This window comes from Lycium ferocissimum, chromosome 8 (assembly GCF_029784015.1).
Source record: "Lycium ferocissimum isolate CSIRO_LF1 chromosome 8, AGI_CSIRO_Lferr_CH_V1, whole genome shotgun sequence".
NCBI lineage: Eukaryota > Viridiplantae > Streptophyta > Magnoliopsida > Solanales > Solanaceae > Lycium > Lycium ferocissimum.
The window spans coordinates 24,526,079-24,550,365 of record NC_081349.1 but is presented as its reverse complement, the minus strand read 5'-3'; the positions used below and the strand labels follow the sequence as shown (position 1 = coordinate 24,550,365).

General features: G+C 37.0%; 1 protein-coding gene and 1 pseudogene across 1 annotated transcript; both read left to right on the top strand.

Moving 5' to 3' along the window:
- The first annotated feature begins 1,138 nt into the window (after positions 1-1,138).
- LOC132066162 (uncharacterized) lies at positions 1,139-6,523 on the top strand (annotated as a pseudogene).
- A 6,681-nt stretch (positions 6,524-13,204) lies between these two features.
- LOC132067663 (cysteine--tRNA ligase 2, cytoplasmic) lies at positions 13,205-20,138 on the top strand. The gene is made up of 9 exons (XM_059460958.1): positions 13,205-13,409; positions 16,169-16,232; positions 16,397-16,558; positions 17,314-17,484; positions 17,560-17,841; positions 17,927-18,052; positions 18,604-18,825; positions 18,910-19,026; positions 19,359-20,138. The coding sequence occupies exons 1-9, from the start codon at positions 13,207-13,209 to the stop codon at positions 19,698-19,700; spliced, it is 1,689 nt and encodes a 562-aa protein (XP_059316941.1). The 5' UTR covers positions 13,205-13,206; the 3' UTR covers positions 19,701-20,138.
- Positions 20,139-24,287: the final 4,149 nt, after the last annotated feature.

Here is a 24,287-nt window from a genome sequence, read left to right as displayed (position 1 = left end):
GCTAATCCGGATAGGAACCAAGCACCGGCACACTGCTCGGGACACGACGGAGAGAGTTGACTCGGAGCTTGACGACATTCGGAGGAGGAGATTAGGGGCTGCGAGGCACGGCCGGGGTCGGCTTGTACTCACCGATTTTCGGGAGGTCTGTGTTTCGAGTGTTGGGGTACTTTGACAGTTTGGCTCAGGCGGGCATGATTCCAGTTGCTCCAGATGGCTCGCAGACTAGAGTGGGAGGTCATACTCCCGATGCTACGGTTGCTCCAGGATTTCGGACATCGAGGGTATTGCCGCGCGGCAGTGGCTCCCCGTATTGATGCTACTCCAGCGCCTGATTTTGCTCTAAGGCCTATGGATGGGCCAGTGTTGACCAGTGAGGAGCGAAAATTGTTCGAGGGATTTACCAAAATGTCTCCTCCTTGGTTCTATGGTACTCCCGGGAGGATGCGTATGAGTTTATTGTTAGCTGCCATGAGATGCTTCATAAGTTGGGTGTAGTGGAGTCTCACGGGGTCGATTATGTTTCTTTCCAGTTAGTTGGGGATGCCAAGCAGTGGTGGAGATCGTACATGGAGTGTCGGCCAGTTGGGTCGCTACCTTTGACCTGGACCCGGTTCTACCGGTGTTCTGGAGAAGTATGTCCCTCGTACTGCGAGAGACAACGGGAAGGATGAGTTTTCGACATTGGAGCAACGGGGTAGGTCGGTTGCGGAGTATGAGACCGATTTCTCGCTTTGTCCCGTTATGCGACGGCATTACTTCCCACGAGAGGAGAGAGAGTGAGGAGATTTGTAAAGGGTTTGGACCTTCCGCTTCGGATGGCGACCTTACAGTTGGAGGCTTCTGGGGCCTCATTTCATTCAGTAGTAGAGCATGCCAGGAGGGTTGAGTCAGAGATGGGTCGGGCACATAGTGGGGGTGGCGACAAGAAAGCTCGTAGATTTGACGGTTTCAGAGGTCCTATTAGAGGTGGGGGACACCATGACAGGGTTCGTCATCATCCCTACAGCCGCCCCATCCAGTCATCACTACAAGCTTTAGCAGGTGGTTCTTCAGGTTATAGCGGGCACAGTTCTGAGCAGACTTCCGAGGTTCTTACTCTCGACCTTCAGACCGCGGAGGGTATTCTGGTTCTTCTATGACAGTTCAGCAGCCTATGGCCAGAGGAGCATGTTTTGAGTGTGGTGAGACAGGGCATTACGCGAGAGAGTGTCCTAGATCCAGGCAGGGTTCCAGAGTTCAGACATCTAGGCCTCCCGGCACCGCCGGCCGGAGAGGAGGAGGATATTCTAGTAGAGGGGGTTCGCAGTCAGGTAGGGGTGGCCATCAGCCTAGCAGAGGTGGTCATCAGTCTGGTAGGGGTAGCGCTCAGTCAGTGAGAGGAGGATCTCAGGCAATCCGTGGTGGTCGTGGAGGCACACAGTCCGAGGGTGGACGTGCCCATTTCTATGCTTTTCCGGGTAGACCTGAGGTCGAGGCCTCTGATGCGGTTATCACAGGTATTATTTCGGTTTGTCACCGATCAGCTTCTGTCTTATTTGATCCGGGTTCTACTTTCTCTTATGTGTCCACTTATTTCTCTACGGGTCTGGATATGCTTTGTGATATGCTTGATGTACCTATTCGTGTCTCTACTCCTGTCGGAGATTCTGTGATAGTAGATCGGGTCTATAGGTCTTGTGTGGTCACGTTTATGGGGTATGATACTTGGGTAGACCTGGTTATTTTGGATATGGTGGACTTTGATATTATTTTGGGCATGGATTGGTTATCTCCCTATCATGCTATTTTAGACTGTCACGCCAAGACAGTCACGTTGGCCATGCCAGGTATTCCGCGGTTAGAGTGGAAGGGTACTCTAGTCCAGCACCTAAGAAGATCATATCATTTCTTCGGGCAAAGAAGTTAGTGGATAAGGGATGTTTAGCATATTTGGCTCATATTCGGGATACTAGTGTGGATACTCCTTCCCTAGAGTCGGTGCCAGTTGTTTGTGAGTTCTCAGAGGTTTTCCCCACAGATTTGCCTGGTATGCCGCCTGATCGAGATATTGACTTTTGCATTGACTTGGAGCCAGGCACCCGACCTATTTCTATTCCACCCTATCGGATGGCTCCGGCAGAGTTGAGAGAGTTAAAGGAGCAGTTGCAAGACTTGTTGAGCAAAGGATTTATTAGACCCAGTGTTTCTCCTTGGGGTGCTCCCGTTCTGTTCGTGAAGAAGAAAGATGGTACCATGCGGATGTGTATCGATTATCGGCAATTGAACAAGGTTACAATCAGAAATAAGTATCCAATACCCCGCATTGATGACTTATTTGACCAGCTTCAGGGTGCATCGATCTTTTCTAAGATTGATTTGAGGTCAGGCTATCATCAGTTGAAGATTCGAGCGGAGGATATTCCGAAGACCGCTTTTAGGACCCGTTATGGTCATTATGAGTTCTTGGTGATGTCTTTCGGGCTTACTAATGCCCCCGCAGCCTTCATGGATTTGATGAATGGGATCTTCAAGCCTTACTTGGATTCATTTGTGATCGTGTTTATTGATGACATCTTGGTGTACTCTCGGAGTAAGGAAGATCATGAGAAGCATCTGAGGATCGTGCTTGGCTTATTGAAGGAGAAGAAATTGTATGCCAAGTTTTCCAAGTGTGAGTTTTAGCTCAGTTCCGTAGCATTTTTGGGACATGTTGTGTCCAAGGATGGGATTATGGTTGATCCCAAGAAGATTGAGGCGGTTAGAGATTGGGCCAGGCCTACTTCGGTGACTGAGATTCGGAGCTTCGTGGGCCTTGCGAGTTATTATCGCCGATTTGTGAAGGGATTTTCATCTATTGCTTCCCATTTGACTAGGTTGACTCGGAAAGAATGTGCCCTTTCAGTGGTCCGATGAGTGTGAGGAGAGCTTTCAAAAGCTCGAGGCCTTATTGACTTCAGCCCCGATTTTGGCTTTACCTGTGGAGGGAAAGGACTTTACTGTTTATTGTGATGCTTCTCGGATTGGCTTGGGTTGTGTGCTGATGCAAGAGGGTAGGGTGATCGCGTACGCTTCGAGACAGTTGAAGGTTCACGAGAAAAACTACCCCACTCATGACTTAGAGTTGGCTGCAGTAGTCTTCGCTTTGAAGATTTGGAGGCATTACTTGTATGGAGTCCATTGTGAGGTGTTCACGGATCACCGTAGTCTTCAGCATGTGTTTAATCAGCGGGATCTAAATTCGAGGCAGCGTAGATGGATGGAGTTGCTTAAGGATTATGATATCACCATTCTTTATCATCCGGAAAGGCTAATGTGGTAGCTGATGCGTTGAGCCGAAAGGCAGTGAGTATGGGTAGCTTGGCGCGTTTGATTGTGGGAGAGCGTCCTTTAGCCATGGAGGTGCAGTGTTTGGCTAATAGTATGGTGAGACTTGATATTTCAGAACCTGGTAAGGTTCTAGCTTGTGTGGAGGCGAGGTCGTCTCTTTTGGAGCAGATTAGGGCCCAGCAGTTTGAGGATGTGAAATTGTGCAAGATTCGGGATAAGGTGCTAAGTGGAGAAGCCAAGGAGGCTATTCTTGATGATGAGGGTGTTTTGAGGATTAAGGGGCGCATTTGCGTTCCTAGAGTTGGTGATTTGATTCCGTTGATCTTGAAAGAGGCTCATAGTTCCAGGTATTCCATTCATCGGGTGCAACAAAGATGTATCGTGATTTGAGACAGCACTACTGGTGGGGTAGGATGAAGAGAGACATTGTGGAGTTTGTTGCCCAGTGTTCGAATTGCCAGCAGGTTAAGTATGAACACCAGAGACCAGGTGGTGTGCTTCAGAAGATGCCCATCCCGAGTGGAAGTGGGAGAGGATTGCTATGGATTTCGTGGTTGGTCTTCCGAAGACTTTGGGCAAGTTTGATTCGATTTGGGTTATTGTGGATAGGTTGACTAAATCCGCACACTTCATTCCGGTTCAGATTACTTATAATGCAGAGAAGTTGGCCAGGATTTACATTCGAGAGATAGTGCGATTGCACGGGGTTCCTATTTCCATCATTTTTCGACGAGGCACTCGGTTTACTTCCCGTTTACGGAGGACTTTGCGAAGGAATTGGGAACTCGGTTAGATCTTAGCACCGCGTTCCACCCGCGATACGGATGGTCGGTCAAGAGAGGACTATTCGGGTGCTTGAGGATATGTTGAGGGCTTGTGTTATTGATTTTGGTGGTCATTGGGACAAATTCTTACCCTTGGCGAGTTCGCGTACAACAATAGCTACCATTCCGGTATTGATATGGCGCCATTCGAGGCTTTATATGGTAGGAGGTGTCGTTCTCCTATTGGGTGGTTTGATGCTTTTGAGGTTCGACCTTGGGGTACGGATTTGCTTTGAGGAGTCTTTGGATAAGGTGAAGCTTATTCAGGAAAAGCTTCTGGCAGCTCAGAGTAGGCAGAAGGAGTATGCGGACGGAAGGTTCGTGATATGGAGTTCATGGTTGGTGAGCGAGGTCCTATTGAAGGTTTCACCCATGAAGGGTGTGATGCGATTTGGGAAGAAGGGCAAGTTGAGCCCCCGAGGTTTATTGGCCCTTTTGAGATTCTTCGTCGTGTTGGCGAGGTGGCTTATGAGTTGGCTTTGCCACCGGGTTTGGCGGTGTTCATCCGGTATTCCATGTTTCCATGCCGAAGAAGTACCATTCGGACGGGTCTTATATCATTCGGTGGGATTCGGTACTATTAGATCGAAATCTATCCTTCGAGGAAGAGCGGTAGCAATCCTAGATAGGCAAGTGAGAAAGTTAAGGTCCAAGGATATTGCTTCGGTCAAGGTGCAGTGGAAGCACCGTCCGATTGAGGAGGCCACTTGGGAGACCGAGGCGGATATGCGGAGTAGATATCCTCAGTTGTTCGACAGTTCAGGTACCTTTTCTCCACCTTTTCCCTTGTCGCTCGAGGACGAGCGATTGTTTGATTGGTATCTGATGTAACGACCCGTTTGGTCGTTTAGCACCTGTGAACTCGTTTTCGCTAAAATACCCTTTTCGTAGTTTAAAGGGTATTCTTGACTTGCGGGGATTGGTGGCACGGTGATTTAATTGGCGGGTACTTTTGAAATATCTTTTTATTTAATATGTGTGAATATTTTATTTATAGGAATATGAGTTTCACACATATAAGGTCTAAGTTGGTAAATAAAGTATTTGTGGAAGGACTATATTTTCTACCTATATGGTTAAGTGAATAAGTAAATTGTAGAAATTAATGGGAATATTATGGGCACCCATATATATAAGGCATGATAGTATTTATTTTATTTTATTTTATTTTATTTTATTTTCATTTATTAATATGCTTTAATGGATGGGTTGAAAAAAGTGCAATTATTAAATGGTAAAAAAGTGGGTCAAGCTTGAAATGATTCCCTGATTTCCTTTAGGTTAGGAAATGTATTGGGAATATTCTGAAAAATTTTCTTTTCTTTATAATAATATGCTAATTCAAAAAAAAAAAGAAAACCCTACGTATAATTCGGTTAGTGCTAATGGGAGGAAAGCACTTTGGGAAAGAGTTTAAATCGGAAGCTATGTTGTGGAAGGAAGTTAACCCAAAATTAGGTATGCTTATTTACATTTTGGTCCGGTAATGATTGGAAAGATTGGTGGGCTGAAATTGAAGTAATGATTATCAATAATTTGGTGGGGGAATGAGATTTAATCTCATTAAGAACATCTTTACAATATGACTTATTCATGTTAAATTTACAATTTGGTGAATGGGATGGCATAATGATGACTTGATGATTAGGATGAATGATAAATTAATGATTAACAAATCATTAATGGACAATAATATAGAATTAATGTTGTTGGTTATGTCCTTACGTTTTTGTCATTATTTAGGTGTAAGTCATGGTTTTTTTCGTATTTTTTCTTTGGTTTTTGAAATTGTTTTTTGTTTGTTCATGTTTCCAATTTAATTGGTAATATATAATGGATTAAAATATGTGATTATACTTAGATATTGGGTCATATGTACGACTTTAAATTCAAGGTATTTGAATTGTGGAAAGTTAGATTTTTGTCCGAAGTTAAGATATTGGAGTAATTAAAGGTTTCGAGTCCTAATCCTAAGAAATGAGAATTAATGATTTGAGAGTCCATTTATGGATGAAATTGACCAATTTTAAAAATATATGATCCTTAGATAATGGGTGAAATTATTTTTCAATAAAATTCCAATCTTGCCCTTGTGGGCCCAAGGCCACTTTTTGGGGTGTTTTGGGTTTCGAATATAAATATAGCAATATGGGTGTCCTTAGATTCGTATTCTAACGTAGATCGCATATTTTATAGATTTTGATCGTTCAGAGGCTCTACGCAAAGGGAAGGCATTAGTTTGATTGTTCGTGGCACCCGCTCGGCATTGAGGTAGGTTACGGTCTACTTTAGTTAGACTCTGATTAGAGAATCGTATGTAGTTGTAGAAAGTGACGGGGATAGCATGTAGGCCTTCGGGCATGAAGTGGAGGTGAATTCCAATTAGGTTGGTTTTGTCGGTTGTTATGTGGGCTTGTCGCCATATGTGTTATTTTATGTGATTATCACCTGTTTATCTCTGTCATATACTAGCTCACTCATCATGAAAAGGAAGTTGTATATGATAATTGAATGATAACATTAATATGACTTGTATTTGTTGATTGTATATTAGTAAAATTGTTGAGACTGATATCATGCATGACATGCCTTCCATATTATTCTTGTGATGATAGTGAGGTAAGTGATTGAGAGACTCCGAGGTCGTCGCCGGAGATTGAGAGTGACAGAGAGACTCTGAGGTCTTTGCTGGAGATTGAGAGTGATTGATAGCCTCCGAGGTTTCTGCCGGAGAGCACGAGTGGTACATGGACTTCGCGGGTCCCCCATGGGTCATGGCTTTGAGGCACTGCCCTTAGCATGTGTGTACGAGAGTGGAGTGAGAGAGGTGACTATTGCATTGCATTGCATTCATTCACTCATACATTTGGTGATCATTTGGTGAACTATATCTTGTCTTGGTTGATTTCATGATTCCTTTACACTTTACTTGTATATTATATGTGACCATACTGTTTGCTCTATGTGCTACTTGTTAGTTTCCACTTCTTCATGCGTTATCTAATCATTGTCGGCCTATGATGCTTACCGGTACTAGTGTTGTGCGATACTACTCTTCTTTTTCCGCACTTTTGTTGAGTGCGAGTACGATCCGGGCTCCGGTTCTACACCCCGTGGGCGATACGCGAGGGTGACATCTTTCGGTCATTCGGGGTGAGCTACTTGGTCATCCGTGGCCCACGAAGGACCTCTCCTCGGTTTACGCGTTTATTTTTAGGACTTTTTATATTCGACTCTCCAAACTCATAGGAACAATATGTAGCCTTCGGGTATTTTCGAAATCTTCTTCAAAGACTTTATTCCGCGACTATGTTTAGCGCTCTTGTACCCTTTGACTCTACTAAAACTAGATTTTCCATGGGATTGTCGTGACATTTCTATGATTATGATAAGTATTTAAAACTTGATCATGGGCTTATTAGCCAATTATATCATGTTCATGTTTTTGGGAGTTGCACGAATTACCGAGAAGGCTCGAAAATGAAACTACGTAGCCATGTAAAAGGATCTTTGCCTAGTTAGCACCTTAATTTTACACCGAATGGATCCATGGGCACGTTAATGTAGTGAAAATATATTTGGTGATATCATTGTAGGTTTATGAAATTCTCTCCCTACTTATTGTTTTACTTATGTTATTATATATGTACTTCTAGTTCATGTCCATGTTTTGTAATGAATGTTAAAAAATGTCCCACGTTAAAAAAAAGAATTTTATTTCCTCGCGTTTGTTGACTATAAGGTACGAAAGTGATTAAGTGAAAAGAGAAATTTCCAAAATTTTTAGAAGAGGGTTTTATGATAAATCTACGTGTACTATTTTAGTTTCTAGATTGTGTAACTTAATTAGTGTTATGTTATGTCCAAATTTTATAGCCAATTTGGCTCATTCATGTTATTTCCGCACTCATGTTTAAACAAGTATTTTTATTAAGTATTATGACTTACTACGTTTTATAAAGGCTCATCATGCATTCACGTTCTTTGCCTAATTTGCCTTTTTTTCGCAAGATGGGCACCGAGTGCCGTGTTTCGCCCTGTGCCATGGTTAGGCGTGAAGCTCAAAACTTTCTTCAAACATTCTTTTATAATTATAAAAATAATAATAAACGAGGGTTTCAATGTGTGTGCTTATGTTGATTAAAATTCAAACTAGGGCAATTTGGTCATTTGAAAATACTTCCTTCTGCTACGAGTCTTTCTAAATTATATACGACTTAATAGCCATGTACTATAATCTTGTATTCCTCTTCGCCTTTCTATCCATGAGAATGTTCCACCTCTTCCCATCGCATCTCTTCTCTTATCTGTTAGCTTACTCCGTTCCACCTCGCCTTTACTTCAACAATTGCCAGCGATTTTGAGGATCAAACATCTACCATTAAAATCACCGTGGTAGATGTTTGACCCTCAAAATCGTAGACGTTTTATTCTTTGTCCCCTGTTTTAGGGTTTTTGCTAACATCAGAAACAACTTAAAATCGTCGATATCAATATTGATGAAACTCTCGATGCAATCGTGGTTAAAAGAAATTCGAGATTAGAATTTAGGTAAGCGCTCCTCATATCCGAAAGCCCCAAAGAAATTTATTTGTGTTTTATGTAGTATATAGATTGTCAATAAACTCTAATGAAAAAAGGGTGCCATGTTTTTGCTTACAGAGATGTTTCAATATTGTACGGAAGATGAAAGACTGACCACATAGGTTTGTAAGATTCCCTCCTGCAATTTATTTAGTCGGGAATATTGCAAAATAAGCATATAGTTGTAAATTTCACGTGTTTTAGAATTTGAGTCTGCAGATTTTGTAAATAAAAATAGAATTTAAAATTAAATAAATAAAAGTCTAGATATGACGAAATACATTTGTAGATGTTTCTTCAAATTAAATCATAAAAAAAGAACTGAAAAGTTAATAGAATTATTTGTTTTTCTTACTATAATCTTTTCTCTTCCTAGAAAAAAAAAAAACATGTTAAGAAATGACGTATTATTTTATTTTATTTATTTATATATTTTTTTAAAGAAATTATATATATATATAATTACTTTTTTTAAAATATTTTTAGCTATATATAAAAATAAATTTTAATTTAATAATTGAACATGTATTAAGGTAGAAAGAGAATGTCACTGTAACTTTTTACTTGTCTATAATAAATTTTATAGGAATAAAATAATTTGAAACAAGTTTAATAAAATTATTTCTACATAAAAAAAAACGACAACAAGCTTGTTGATCAATTTTAAATTTGGTTGAATAAATAGATTTTTTTTAGTGTCACCATCACCTTTTCCTCGTCATCACCTCCTTGTAGCATTAAAAAAGTCCATATAGTTATTTAAATTTACGAAAATAGGTGTAACACCCCGTATCTTAGAACTAAGGTTAGACTCATATCATTAGAGTTTTAGCGAAAAAAATTGAAGGTTTGAGCGTTTTGCGAAAATGGTTGATAGGCCTACTTCGGGCATTGATAACTCTTTGATTAGTTGGGAATTTGGGAAAAGTACCCTTCAATGAAAGTTGTAGTACGTAGAAATACCTTTCTAACGATATAAGGACCAAGCCAATCGAGAGATCGGATCAAGGAGATATGATCATCTCAATATGGCTAATAGTAAGGCACTTTCCTATGGAATCGGCTAAGTTTTCGTTACGTCTGCCTTCCTGCCAAATTTCGTGCAAATCTGTTGGGAATTTGAGAAAACTTACAACATATAAAAGTTGTATCCCTTTGAAATATATTTCCAACGGCATATTGTGTATCCTGAACAGAGTTATGTACAAGAAGTTATGCCCATTTTACCGAACACTGTGCAGAACCGACACCCGGCCGCTTCTCGGGCGCGTGAGAGAGCGCGCGATGGCCCCGCTTCGCGAGAGATCGCACAACTCAAGTTTTTAGCTTCAGAATGTTGCGCGAAACCCGCATCGCGGAACCATCGCGTTGAATAGGGACGGGTCAAAATGTCGGGTTTACGCGTTTTAAGTTATATTTAAGGTTTGGGTTTCTTTCCCCAAAGACCCCATTCACGAAAAATTAACCTCCCATCATCAAGAACAAAAGTAAGCCTCAAGAACCCTACCAAAAGTTATCATGATTTTAGGTTGAATTCAAGTCCCTAATCTCTTTCTAACTTTAGGAACCCATCTCAAGGTTCAAAAAAGATTTTGAAATCTTCTTCAAAAAAGTCTTTAATTCAAGTTTTCTTAATTGCAATAGAGTTACTATCTATATGTGGGAACATCATTGTTTCTTCCCCACGCCTCATAAAATAAATTATGATTCTTACTAAAACTAGGGTTTCTATACCATGTTCATGATAACCCTAATGTCCTATTATATATCTTATGAATTATTATAATCCCATCATTGAGTTCTTAATATTTCTTTATGATTAATAAGAATTTTTAATCCATGAAAACCCATATATCTCATTCCATGGGTTCATGCATGCTAGTTATGATATATTATGCTATTTTCAAGAAAATACTATACATGTTTTACAAGTTCATGCAAGCAAGTTATAATTTATGATATCCATGTACAAGTAAGTTATATTCATGAAAACCATATACAAGTAAGTTATGATTCATGCAAAACCATGTACAAGCAAGTTATGATTCATGAAAACCATGTATAAGCAAGTTATGATTCATGAAAACCATGTACAAGCAAGTTATGTTTCATGATATACTATGGGCGAAATGCCACTATTTTACATGTTCATGTTTTGGGAGTTGCTTTAATTACCGAAACTTGATAGCCCGAAACTACGTAGCCACCGTAGGATGAGGATCGCTCCACCCATGTCCCGACGATCTCTCATTAATACCTTTCATATTTTATTAAATCTCATGTTCCCTGGCAAGGATTTACAAGCAAGCAGAGACAATTAAAAAGTTATTACTATCCCTACTTATGATATTTTTACCATGTTATATATATATATATATGTATGTATCCATGCTTATGCTCATGCTCATGCTCATGTTCATGTCCGGCTGTTTCGGTCAAAAATCTTACCATGTTATTCCATGTCCCATGTTATTTCTTTCGTTGCTTTACATACCATTCATGTGATACTTTTTATTTTTCGAGGGGCCTGCATTTCACGATGCAGGCACTGATATACAGGACGACACATCTAACTAACGTATCGGCTTATTGGTGAGCCCCATCTCATTCGGGGTTTAGTCAACTCTTTATTTTATGATTAGTTATGCATCTAAGTGTATTTTCCTTGTAGTTGTTTAAATATATAGAGGTTTCATTTTAAAAGTCGGTTATTAAGTCGACATTCGGAGTTGCATAAATTTGGCTTATTCATGTTATTGATTCATGATTTAAACAAGTGTTTCATTAAATTATTATGACATCTCATGTTTTATAAAGGCTCATCATGCATTCACGTTATATTCCGCATATTATGTCTCCTTTGATTCAGCAAATTACTCTACTACAAATAAGGCACCGAGTGCCGTGTTTCGTCAAGTTTATTTTCGGGCGTGACAATAAACAAAGTAATTAAAGCTTTAATTAAGGGTAAAATGGATAAAAAAACATTTAAATTTGGTTGAAAAATAGATTTTTGTAGTGTCAATATCACCTTTTACACATCACCACTCTTTGTAGTATTAAAATGCCCATATAGTTATTCAAATTTACCAAAATAGTTGATAACTTTTAAGATAGTTAAAGCTTCAATTGGGATAAAATGGACCAAAAAAATATGTGAGGACTACAAAAGTTGGGAATTCTCTCTTATATTATAGTAGTAATTTCGATTTTTAAACACCAACACACATCTGAGCCCGGATTTAGGCCCCCAAAACCCGTAGAAAAACACAAGAAATTGATTTAATGGGCATACTTCAACTAGTAATTGCAGAATAAAAAGTTAACTGCCGTTAGCTTAGGGACTAAAACAACACACTTAGTTTAATTGAAGGTTAAATGGGCTATCAAGAATAACACAAGGACAAAAATAAGAATACAACAATAACTCAGGGACTAAAAATGTTATTTGCTCATTTATGTACCACCAAAAAATTCCAAATTCATTTAGGATTGGGTCAAAAAAAATAAAAAAATATGCCACTTTCTTCATTGCAATTTAGATTCTATCCTATATTTTTTTTTCTCTTTTGCTCGTTTAAAGAATTTTAATAATACTTACTTATTTAATTACCATGTTTTTGTATTAATGTCCTATTTAGTATATCTTCAGCAGATTTAGCTCATTCTTCTCACTAATAAAATTTTCTAAACCTTTCCCTTTCCATAAAAACTTTACCTTTTCTATATACTTAAAATAAAAAACATTTCCCCCAAGTATAACTAACTTCTTTATTACCTTTAAGGGATGAGATAATAGCTCTTTTAGTCCCTAAATTATTTTTTTGGTCCGTATGATGTACTCTATTACGCGGTATGTTTAACATTCAATTAGTTGTATTTTTGTCCTTTCATGTAGAAATTATACTATATTTGACTATTGATAGAGTTATATTACCATCAAACATGAAGTAGTAACATAACATATGAGTAATTAAGCGGTGAAACCATTAATACCTATAGTAAATTTGTAAAAATTTACAAGCAAAGCAATTAAAAACACACTATTCAATTAATTAAATATTTAATACGCTTAGTCAGATACCATATGAGCTACATCAGATAAGGGATCAAAAATACTACTAATGGATAATTTTTCGTTTAAAGTTGTAACTTTAACTAACATTTTAAGATGTATTTTTATATGAGAAAAAGTTGCAAACTATAGTGATTTTCATTTAGTTTTTAAATATATATACTTTAATTTTAAAATATTAAGTTAATCTAATATAAAATTTGGTCAAATTGATAGCTTAAAAAATGAAAAATATCACATAAATTGAAATGAAGGGAATAGCGAATGCATATTAACCTTTAAAAATTACTCTACTAAGCAACGTTCCATAGTATCTCTCTCTCTTGTACGCTAACACACGCACACATCTGAGCGGCCGGATTTAGGGTTTTTGTGGGAAGAGAGAAGTAAATTGATTTTCCTTTTCCGGTCGAAATGAATAAGGGTAAGGATAAGGTAAAGGAAAATGAAAAGGAGAAGGTTGAATTTCAAGTGTACAATACAATGACTAGGCAAAAGGAAGTCTTCAAACCAAAGGAAAATGGAAAGGTCAAAATGTATGTGTGTGGTGTTACCAGTTACGATTTCAGTCACATCGGTCATGCCCGTGCCTACGTCGCTTTCGACATTCTCTACAGGTCTAATATTTTCTTTCAATTTTAACTGCATTGATTGATCGGGAAACATGATTAAATCGGACAGTTTCATTTAGGGGATCTAATTCGAGTTGTTTCTAATTTTTGCTTGTTTCTCTGTTGCTATCTTATGTGTTGGTATAAAGTGCTCAAAGTTTGAATAGAACAGTTAATGAATAGATTGCCTTCGACCTTCTCTTCATCAAAACTTTAATGGATTATATTTCAATTGTTTCTGAATTAAGTTGAGGCTTTTTTTATTTTTTGGTTTCGATTTGAGTTGTTTGTAATTTTGGCTTGTTGATGTCTTGCTATGTTATGTGTTCGTATAAAGTTGTGCTGAAAGCTAAGTTACTCGGACTTTTCAAAAGTGTTGCTGCACCTGTGTCGGATCCTCCTAAAATACACTACTTTTGAAGGATCCGACACGCACCCGATGACGTTTTAGTAGAGTCCGAGTAACATAGGCTGAAAGTACATAGAGGAAGTTGATTGATCGAGGAACATGATTGGAGATAGAACAGTTTCATTTAGGGGAATTTGGGGGATCTAATTGGAATTAGTCTGAAATAACTAGTTTTAAATTGAAGGAACTTGGCAAGGTGAAAGTGTACTATGTCGGCTTTGCCGTTCTATACAGGTCAAATTTAGTGGATTTTCTTTTCCAATTGTAGCTGCATTAAGTTGAGTTTTTTTGTTTTGTTTTTGGTTTTGATTCTAGTTGTTTGTAATTTTGGCTTGTTGCTTTGCTGCCTTGTTATGTGTTTGTGTAAAATTGAGCTGAAGGTATTATGCAGGGGAAGTTGATTGATCGAGAAACATGATTGGAGATTTTAGAAAACCGGAAGTTTGACTGAAACAGTTTCATTTAGGGAATTTGGTGGATCTAGTAGGAGTTATTCTGAAATAACTAGTATGAAAGGAATTGAAAGTTTGGTTTTGTTTGTTATATGTGAGTGGAGCTAAGTTATAAGTAGAGGAAGTTGGTTGATTGAGAAACATGGTTGGAAATGGAAATTTAGTAGGATGTTTGAGTGAAACATGTCTCAATTGAGGATATTTTGGTCTACCTGTAATTATTTTGAAATAACTAGTTTAAATAAAAAATTGGAATTGTACCATTGTGTTCTATCCATATAGGCTACCAGTTAGTTGGTATTAAGGTTTAGTTGTTGTTACACTTATATTATGTTACATCATGTCCGGCGTTTATGAGTAGTTGAGTGTGAGATTTAGTGAATTTTAGTTTAAGAGGCCCCAAATTACTGATAATAAAGTAATATGGGAATGATGTTGGACCCAAATAGAGCGGAATGGTTACAGAATATTCATATAGCCAATCCTAGTTTTGTTTGGGATTAGGGAATATTAGTAGTTTTTGTTGAGCATAATTTGGAGATTTATTTTATTTGTTGGATGAAAAATATGTGTTGATTACTTCTCATCTCCCAAAAAGGACACTTCGGAATATGAGGTTCAGTCTATTTGTTGTTTCAGACCTTGTCTCGTTGACTTATTAAATTAAAGAATACATAAAAACTAAGACTACTTTTAATAGTTATAGATATCTATAAATTTGATTCAGAAAATCGTATTTAAAATAAGTTTGCTGATTTATAGTAAGTAATTGAAGACGTCTTGTTGCTCTTCTTGGTGTCTTACAATAGTGATGCTGGTTTTTGGAAAAAGTGAGATGTGGTATTGATTCTGCTAATGAAGATGGAAACCGAATCATTGCATGAATGTCAGCGAATAACATGGAAGGTGTTCTGATGAAATTAGATTTTCTTTGTATTTTTGGTCTCTATCTTGGATTTGAAATTTCGCATTACATGGACGTTTCGACTTTTGCATTGTGTTGCATTTTCTGTAGAATAAGCATTGTCGCTGTTTTAATGTGTCATAAATGCCACGTGGTTGCTGCAAGTTGGCACCTCTTTACTTCATTAACCTGGACTAGTCTCTCCTTGTGGTCATTGAACATGGGAGCCGAAAATTGGTTTACTTACCTACAAAAAGGAGAAAAAACCCATGAAGAGCTTCTGTTTAGATTATGACGGGGCTTATGTAGGTGTTTGGACATGCGATTTCATGTCATGATTTCAAGGCATGAGATGAAATCAGCATGCAATTTCATTTCATGATTTCATCTCAAGAGATGAAATCCCAAATCATCCAAAAAGGCATGATTTGGGATTTCAAATCATGATTTCAAAATTTTTAAATGTAAAACTTGACCAATAAGTTTATATTTTGTTAAAAAAGACCCATAAGTTGGTAGACATTTTTAACAATTACTTTATCAACCTCATTAACTTCTACCAACCGTTATTTATGTTCGTACCATGTGAGAGGATTATATTAAAGAGTAGTTACATTACTATTCATGTTAAAATTTTCTTTTTATTGAACTAAAGTTTGATCAATTGATGTTGTATTTTTTAGAAAGGCCTTCTAGTAGCGTATTAATTTTCTTATGAACTATGACATGCTCATTTGGTAAGATTGTATAAGAATTGGGAGAGTTTTGATAGTTTTCACAACTTGTGGGGTATTTATGTCTATAAGAAAAAATACAACTTAAGAAATCCAAATTGCACGTCTAAACATGATTTCAAATCATGTCCAAACGGCTATTTATCATGTGTTTTGGTTCTATTCGATGTCAGTGCATTTAGCTTAGTTCTTTAGTAGTCTTTGATAGTTTTTACATCAAATTATTAACAGTCTGATGGGAATTTTCCATGATCTGGTATTTACAGATATCTGAAATACTTGGGATATGATGTTGTGTATGTGCGCAACTTCACTGATGTAGACGACAAGGTGAGATGTACAATTTTGGGGAGTAAGTCTCTTTTATGTTCTCTCTCCCCAAGATAAAAGGAGCTTTAGGCGTTTTTCTTTTTATTCTTTATGGATAAACTTGGCAATATCAGTTATCTCACTTTATATAATACTTCAGATGCATAACGGTCAGTTCTTTCCAGATAATTAAGCGGGCTAATGAGCTTGGAGAAGACCCAAAAGCTTTGAGTGGTCGATACTGCCAAGAGTTTCTAAAAGACATGGATGATCTCCATTGCCTCCAACCGACGCATCAGCCACGTGTTACTGATCATATGGAGCAGATTAAAGATATGATAGCTAAGGTACTCACATTTAGATATTCTCTTCCAAAACCTGTTCTGACAAGTAAAAGCTAATTGATGTGATCCCTCCCATTTTCTCCCTGTAGTAACAAAATTAAGTTGAAATCCCACTTGAGCAGAGATGGGGTCTGTTTGATTACTTTATTTCACCAGTTATTTTTTTAAAAAAGAGATGGGGTCTGTTTCTGTTAAAATCTGCAAATGCAGTTTTCTGATGCAAACTTTTCTCTGATTTCTTCTCCCTGGATGGAGGCTGTAATAGGCCCAATCTTTAGATAGAGATGTTTTCTAAATACTCTGAAAACCATGTATGTCATTTGAATCTTTGATAGTATAGGATCTCGGATTCATCTTGTTGTGTTTATTTGACGTTATATGTGGTTTCTCCTTCTCACAAGTTTAATAACATGGATGGTCATGCAGTTCTGTAATGCAAACTTGTTTGTCATTTACTTGCTGCTTTTGAAAAAAAGCAATAAGAACTACATCCCCGGATAGTATCCTTTGCACCAAAAGAGAGGCTGGAAAATTTGTTCTTGTTTATAATGAGAGAATATATATATATATATATATATATATATATATATATATATGTGTGTGTAGTAAGGATGAACAATAGAGAAAAGTTTAAAATATTGCTTGAAGTATGCATTTATCTTATCATTCTATATTAGATCTACGTTAAACTCCTGTTTTCCTTTTCTCCAGATGTCTGCTTGCTTCTTAATGTTATGTTCTTGAGCTGTCACCTGCAGATAATGGCTAATGGCTGTGCATACACAATCGATGGAGATGTTTATTTCTCTGTTGATAGTTTTCCAGAGTATGGTCGATTATCTGGACGAAAATTAGAAGATAATCGAGCTGGAGAACGAGTTGGAGTTGATTCAAGAAAGCGAAATCCTGCTGACTTTGCCTTGTGGAAGGTGAGAAGTTTTCTTTTAGTTTTTCTACAGAGTTAAAACTTTTTAGCCTTACATGTTAATTTCATTTCTTTACAGGCTGCAAAGCCTGGTGAACCAAGTTGGGAGAGCCCCTGGGGTCCTGGGAGACCAGGTTGGCATATAGAATGCAGTGCAATGAGTGCGTACTATCTGACACATTCCTTTGATATACATGGTGGTGGAATGGACTTGACTTTTCCTCACCATGAAAATGAGATCGCCCAGAGTTGCGCTGCTTGCCGGGAGAGTAATATTAGTTACTGGATGCATAATGGTTTTGTGAACATAGATGACGAGAAAATGTCGAAATCATTGGGGAACTTCTTCACTATACGTGAGGTAGAATGTACTCATTAGCTACTGTGAACTGTCTTAGTGTGGTTGTTCTTATGATGTTAAGGATCATAGCATGCATATTTTGTAGGTTACTCGATTGTACCATCCCCTTGCATTGAGGTACTTCTTGTTGGGAAATCACTACCGATCTCCGGTTAATTACTCAATATCACAGATAGAAATTGCTTCAGAATCTGTGTTCTACATTTATCAGGTCAGGAAAAACATTTAATGTCCTTTTAATACCTCTTGTTCAATTATTTTTGCTTCTTGCTTTTATAGAAGCTTTGAGATTGTAATTGTTTTAGATTTGTTGTGAGTTGTTTGGTTCCAGTACCTTCTTGGTGCTTGGTTAATGTAATTTATATTATCTTATCAGAAAAAAGATTAGCTTCTTGATGACTGATACAAGCGATTCCTATGCAACATTTGGTGTCTCTCTTTAATTTCCGTCTGTCCATACATGTTCCTTTTAGATCTGCAGTCAAGTCTTTTAGCGGATTGTGGTTCTACTGCTACTTCGTATGCACAATAGCTGAACTGTGTTATATGGTTTATGGCTTATGGTCTCAGCAACTTGCTAGTTCAATTAAAAAATGAAGGTTGTCTGAAGCTTTTATATATATATATATATATATATATATGATCTTTCTCCTATTACATGAATGTTCATGCGACTTTAAAACTGTCTCGCCAATACAGAATCTATTGTTCACATATATTTTATTTTTAGACATTTATTTGGGTAATTTTTGTGATTGATAGACCTTACATGATAGTGAAGAAGCCCTCTCAGTTTTCCAACAAGGAGCTGAAACTGCAACAAATGTAAAGGGGCGTGTTAGCCCTCAGGCCAAAGAAGGCATCACGAAGCTGCGTAGTGAGTTGGAGACAAAACTCTCTGATGACTTGCATACACCCACAATTTTAAATGCTGCTCTTCAAGAAGCGCTTCGACTCATGAATAGTTATTTGAACATGCTGAAGGTGAGGACTCTACTTTACTTTTTAATTCTGCATATGGCTGGTGTGATATAACCAAAATATTCCATTATCTATTGATCTTTCCAGAAAAAGCAGCAAAGGCAACAACATTTAACTGCCTTTTTGTCCCTAACCGAGCTCCTGAAAGAGGTGAAAGCAATATTGGATGTCCTTGGCTTGCTCTCCAGTTTAACATGTGCTGAGGTACTGCCAGAATTAGTACTCCCTATGTCTCAATTTTTTGGCACTCTTCCTTTTGTTTAAAAAAGATTAGCACCTTTCTATATTTAGAACTGGTTAACATCGTCATTTCCATTGTGTCAGTCTTGTTATAGCCCACATCCCATCCGTAAACAATGTTTTAAATACAAGTTAATTACCTATGTGTCTAAAGTCTTTCTTTCTTTCTTGGTAATCTTGTTTGTAGTCTAGAAATGCTGAAACAAATTGCAATGGAGAGAGCACCTTTGTTTCCTGTTACTATATGAGAGTTTCAGATGTTGAGTCTTATTTAATTCGTTTATTTTGCTGTGTAGGTTTTGCAGCAGTTTAAAGAGAGGGCATTGAAAAGGGCTGAGTTGACAGAGGAAGATGTTTTGCATGCAATAGAGGAAAGAACACTAGCAAGGAAAAACAAGGAGTTCGGTAGAAGTGATCAGATCAGAACTGATTTGGTGGCAAAGGGTATCGCTTTAATGGATATAGGGACAGAAACAGTGTGGAGGCCTTGTGTAAGACCCGAACAAGAACAGCCTGCCGCACCAGCTCAATCAAATCAGTCTGCTGCAGCAGTGCATGAACAGCCTGTTGCTCCATTTCAACAAATGCAGTCTGCTGCAGCACCGCAAACAGAACAGCCTGCGGTGCCACCTCAGTAGCTCTTCTCTGATGACTCGAGTGGAAATTCTTTTCCGGAGTAATTTTCGTACTTATTTGAGATCTTTAACTTGTGAACTAGAGAGGTTATAGATGAGACATACTTGATACTGTTTATAGCATTGGGCATGTAGCTAAGATGAGCTAAAGAATTACTTCCCTGGTTCATTCTCTTTACAAGAAGGGAGGATGGCCTGAGCTCAGTGCTCCCTTTCTGTTACATTTGACGGCCCTGCAGCCAGCTCCAGGAGCTGATATTTTTGCCTAGGGTTAAGCGGTCCAATTGACATGTAAACTTTGTCATTGTTGTACTGTTGTACTGATAAAACTATGAATATGGCAGATAGCACCACCAGTATTTGGAGATATTTCCAAATATCTTAGATCTATTTCACTATAGTGATTGAATAAAGCTGGTGCCAATATGTGTTTTTATTTTAGTTATTGTGAAGATGCATTCCTTTTGGCTTGTGCTGCATAGTGTTAGGATGGCCATTATGTTCATCCATTTTGGTTGCTCGTGTAACAATTGGTGAGGAGTGAATGTCAATGCCTGATGCCATTTTTCTGGACTTTGAAAATCCGATGCTTGTAGCTGTCATCGGTATGATCAAACAAAACAGAAACAAATTTATTGACAAAGCCAAGCTTTGATCATCCATAGAATGTGCTTGTAAATATTTATTAGTTTATATTGAGTTCTGAACTCTCTGTTTTCCCATATTATTAAGAATAGCTATAATGGAAGTTCTTATCTTTCTTTACAGCACAAGCTACAATTAAAAAGTCTGATTTGTATGCCTTGTCTGGACGAGTATGATTTTGAGTCCTAAGAATCTTCCATTTACTATTTTGTCCAACTTCGTGTTCTGTAGTTCGGCATAAACTGAAGTGGCCCACCTCTTTATCAAGATGGGCCTAAGAAATAGAAATTGGGCTACAAACTAGTTGATATACTTTTTTTTTTGCGTGGATTGCCCTTTATTTGGGGTGATCTTTAATTTTTGCCCTTCAAATTGGTGGTTTTTAAATTTTATCCATCACTTAATACCCCAAGGTTGTGGGTTCGAACTCCAGCTCAGTTAAAAAAAAATAAAAAATTCGCAAAGCAAAATTTTGCAAATCTGCCTAGCAAAATTCTGCCTTAAGGCAGAATTTGCACGGGCAGAAATTCTGCCTGTGCAGGCCAAATTCTGCCTGAAGGGCAGAATTTAAAGACCACCATTTTGAGGGGTAAAAATTAAAGACCACCCCCAGCGAAGGGCAATCCTGCAAATTGCCCGAACTCGAGAAGTTTGAGATTAACTCAAGTTTGGGCCTTAGTTCCAAAACCTGATGCATCCCCTCTTTTCACACCCCTATGACCTGTCTATAACTGACCCATGAAATGTTAGTTGACACAATCGTTTTCTATTTACATTTTCTAACGATGGGTGTGTTCGGTTAGTAAGTGAAAAATAATATTCTAAAAACATTTGTATGTAATTTAGATAAATACTCTGGGAGGCGGGGGTGTTCGGATAGGAGTGGCGGTGAAGATGAGGTGTGTAGGAAGGCGGGGAGGACACAATCAATGTGTAAACCGCATGTGCAACTTGTTTTCCCTACTTTTATGCATAAGGAAAGTTATTTTCCTCATTTTTAAAGAACTTGTTTCCTAAAAAAATATTTTAATTTTTTTTTTAATCAACCGAACATGACCCATACTGAAGGCGCCTAAATAACAAAGTGATAAATTTTTTTAAAAACTTTAATTAGCAGGTTGGAGTGGACTGGATCTATCTATGTGGTGCAGGGCGTGTAGAAAACAGAAAATGTTGTTATGCGGGTCGGGTCTTGATCTTATATGCTCCTACATGGACTCTAGTAATAATTTAAAAATGTTGAATACTTTCCCATGATAAATTAAATGATTCAAGAAAAGGTCTTCTTAGAAAAATCAACAAATACAGTTGACGGGATAAAACGGTCCTATAAGGGAATAATATGTCACAAACATAGGACGTCAAATGGTGTGACAGATGCTATGGCAAAGTATGGAAAACAACTAGCAAGGACTAAGGCACTAGCCATTAGGACATATGTATCCCCACCTTCCTTTACTATATTAGAACTTTAGTTTCAATAAAGCAGGGATTCCGACCCTTATATGTACTGTAATATACTCCTTATGTTTCTTACTTTATCAATGAAAATGCTTGTTCAAGCACAAAAACCCAAAAAAAAAAAAAAAAAAAGAAAGAAAGAAAGAAAGAATAATATGTGACATGTTTCCCTCAATTAAAAAGAGTTCAATAATTCTACCCAACTGTAATATAAAACTATCACATGCCATAAGTAGTTTTTAGTTGTAGTGAGTGAGTGCTTACATTTAAGAGAAAAATAGAAAAAAGTACCAAGATTCCAATTGGATATGTCCTTTTTATCTGTTCTAGATAAAAGTCTTAAGTTAAATTTATAAAAAGATTCAAATATGTCATTAACATGCATGTGAATCTCACTCCTGAAGTCATGCCACTAACTTTGGGCATCTGGAACATGCATGACTTTAAGAATAGAGTATGACTTAGTCTGGGTCTTTATATAGGCCTTAATCCTATGATATGATTTATCACCGTTATCATTTATCATTACCGTTATTACATATCCGATTTTTGTATCACATGGTATTTTTTGTCCAGACTCTATGCATATATTAAGAAATTTACTAAATATTTGTAAAAATTTAGTCATAAATTTTAATTATTTTTATATATTAACTAAGCTTTAAATTATAAATCCGTTTCTGCCAGAAGCAACTAATCCTTAGTCGTAACTTGTATGATATGATTTATCACCGTCATCATTACCATTATTACATATCCTATTTTCTGTATTTTTACTTTAAGATTATAGGACTTAGTTTGGGTCCCATTGAGTACAAGTGTTGAGTTGTTCTTCACTAATAACTATAGTTGTCCTTGAAGAAGTTGTCTTGAATTCTAAGTTTCCAATAACGCCGCAAAGTGGAAGGAAATTGAAAAAAGGAGGAAACAACAAAGGGATAATATGTCCACTTTGTTGGCCTTTCATTTTTTCCACAGAAAATGTACAATTTTTTTTGATATTTCACATGAAGTGTCATCATGATCCATGAGTTGTCTGATGAAATTACATACTTCACTCAATGGAATATTTTCTTTTTCGCTTTCTTTCTTTGTGTGTAGCTTTCTTTCTTCTATCTTTAAGCAAACTAATTATATTTATATTGTGCTACTAAGTCAAACAATAATTAATTACTTTTTTACAATGAAGACTAAAAAAAAAAAATCAAAAAGTCTTTTTATTTAATACTCCAATTATGGCATTCATTCTCTTCCACTTCACACTTCGGAAATAACGAAGCCAACCCTTCATATAGAGATAAACACATTTTCTCATCTTCTTAATCCGAAATGCCTAATAGGGAAAAAAGATAAGGTTCCTTTTTTTTTTTTTTTTTTTTTTTTTTTTTTTTTTGGGCGGGGCTTTGGGCGAGGGGGTGGGGGTTTAATCATTCTACTAATTAAAATTTACAATTTGTAAAGGAATTGTGACGAATTTTTCCGTCATAAAACTTGATTTTTCTGGCGAGACTCAATGTAAATACTGGGCCCATCAGTGAGTTGGTTGTCGACCGGATATTGGCCCGATTTTGATGTACGCATTTTGATTGGATTTGCATCTAAACTTGGTTTTATGAGTGTTTAGTGATATTATTAAACATTTTTCTAATCATGGTGTCTAGATCAACTAGTGTGAATCTTAACTAATTTTATAAGGTATTAGTAACCAACTCTATCCACTAAGACTTAGACAGAAGGAAGAAATCACCTTAGTAATTTTATCTCCGTTGAGATTTGAACCCGAGACCTCATGATTTCCACTAGGAGTCCGTTTGGATTAGCTGAAAAAAAGTAGCTTTTAAGCATAAGTGCTTAAAGTACTTTTTAAGTGCTGAAAGTTATTTTATAAATAAGCAGTTACGTGTTTGGATAAAAGTGCTTAAAGGGTTTTTAGAAATAAGGGTAGTATTGGAATTAACAGAAAATATAAGGGATAAAAGAGTAAAATTATTGATCAAACCAAAATGACTTTTAAGAAAAAAAAAACACTTTTTAACTTAATTTAAGTTGTTTTTTATTTTACCAAACACCCAAATAAGTTAAAAAATGGCTTATAAGCTAGTTTGACCAATTTATAAGCCAATCCAAACGAGCTCTAGGACTCATCCTCATCCTTGGATCTATTATTAAAATTTATTTCGTATCCGATGTTTAGATCAGATCAATGTATGAAAGACACACGTCTTTCATATACACATTTATGGCTTAACTTAAATACCGTCAAGTGATCCACATTCTCACTTTACTTTTAAATTACTACACACATTTTAATTAACGAAGAAAGTACTACTGATTGGTTCTAAAATTAATAATAAATGCATGATTGTACTAAATGGATCTTTCGAAAGCTCATCTTAGGTTATCTGTTCCTATAATATTTGTAGAGCACAACTTTTTTTTTGTTTTGTTTGTATAGTACATGGTCGATCCTTTAATTAATAAAAT

Bases quoted from the DNA above. Each gene is read 5' to 3' on its own strand.
- LOC132067663 (XM_059460958.1), top strand. From the start codon at position 13,207: ATGAATAAGGGTAAGGATAAGGTAAAGGAAAATGAAAAGGAGAAGGTT. The intron at 16,233-16,396 runs GTGAGATGTACA...AGTTCTTTCCAG, and splicing joins TCACTGATGTAGACGACAAG to ATAATTAAGCGGGCTAATGA. The intron at 18,053-18,603 runs GTCAGGAAAAAC...TGTGATTGATAG, and splicing joins CTGTGTTCTACATTTATCAG to ACCTTACATGATAGTGAAGA.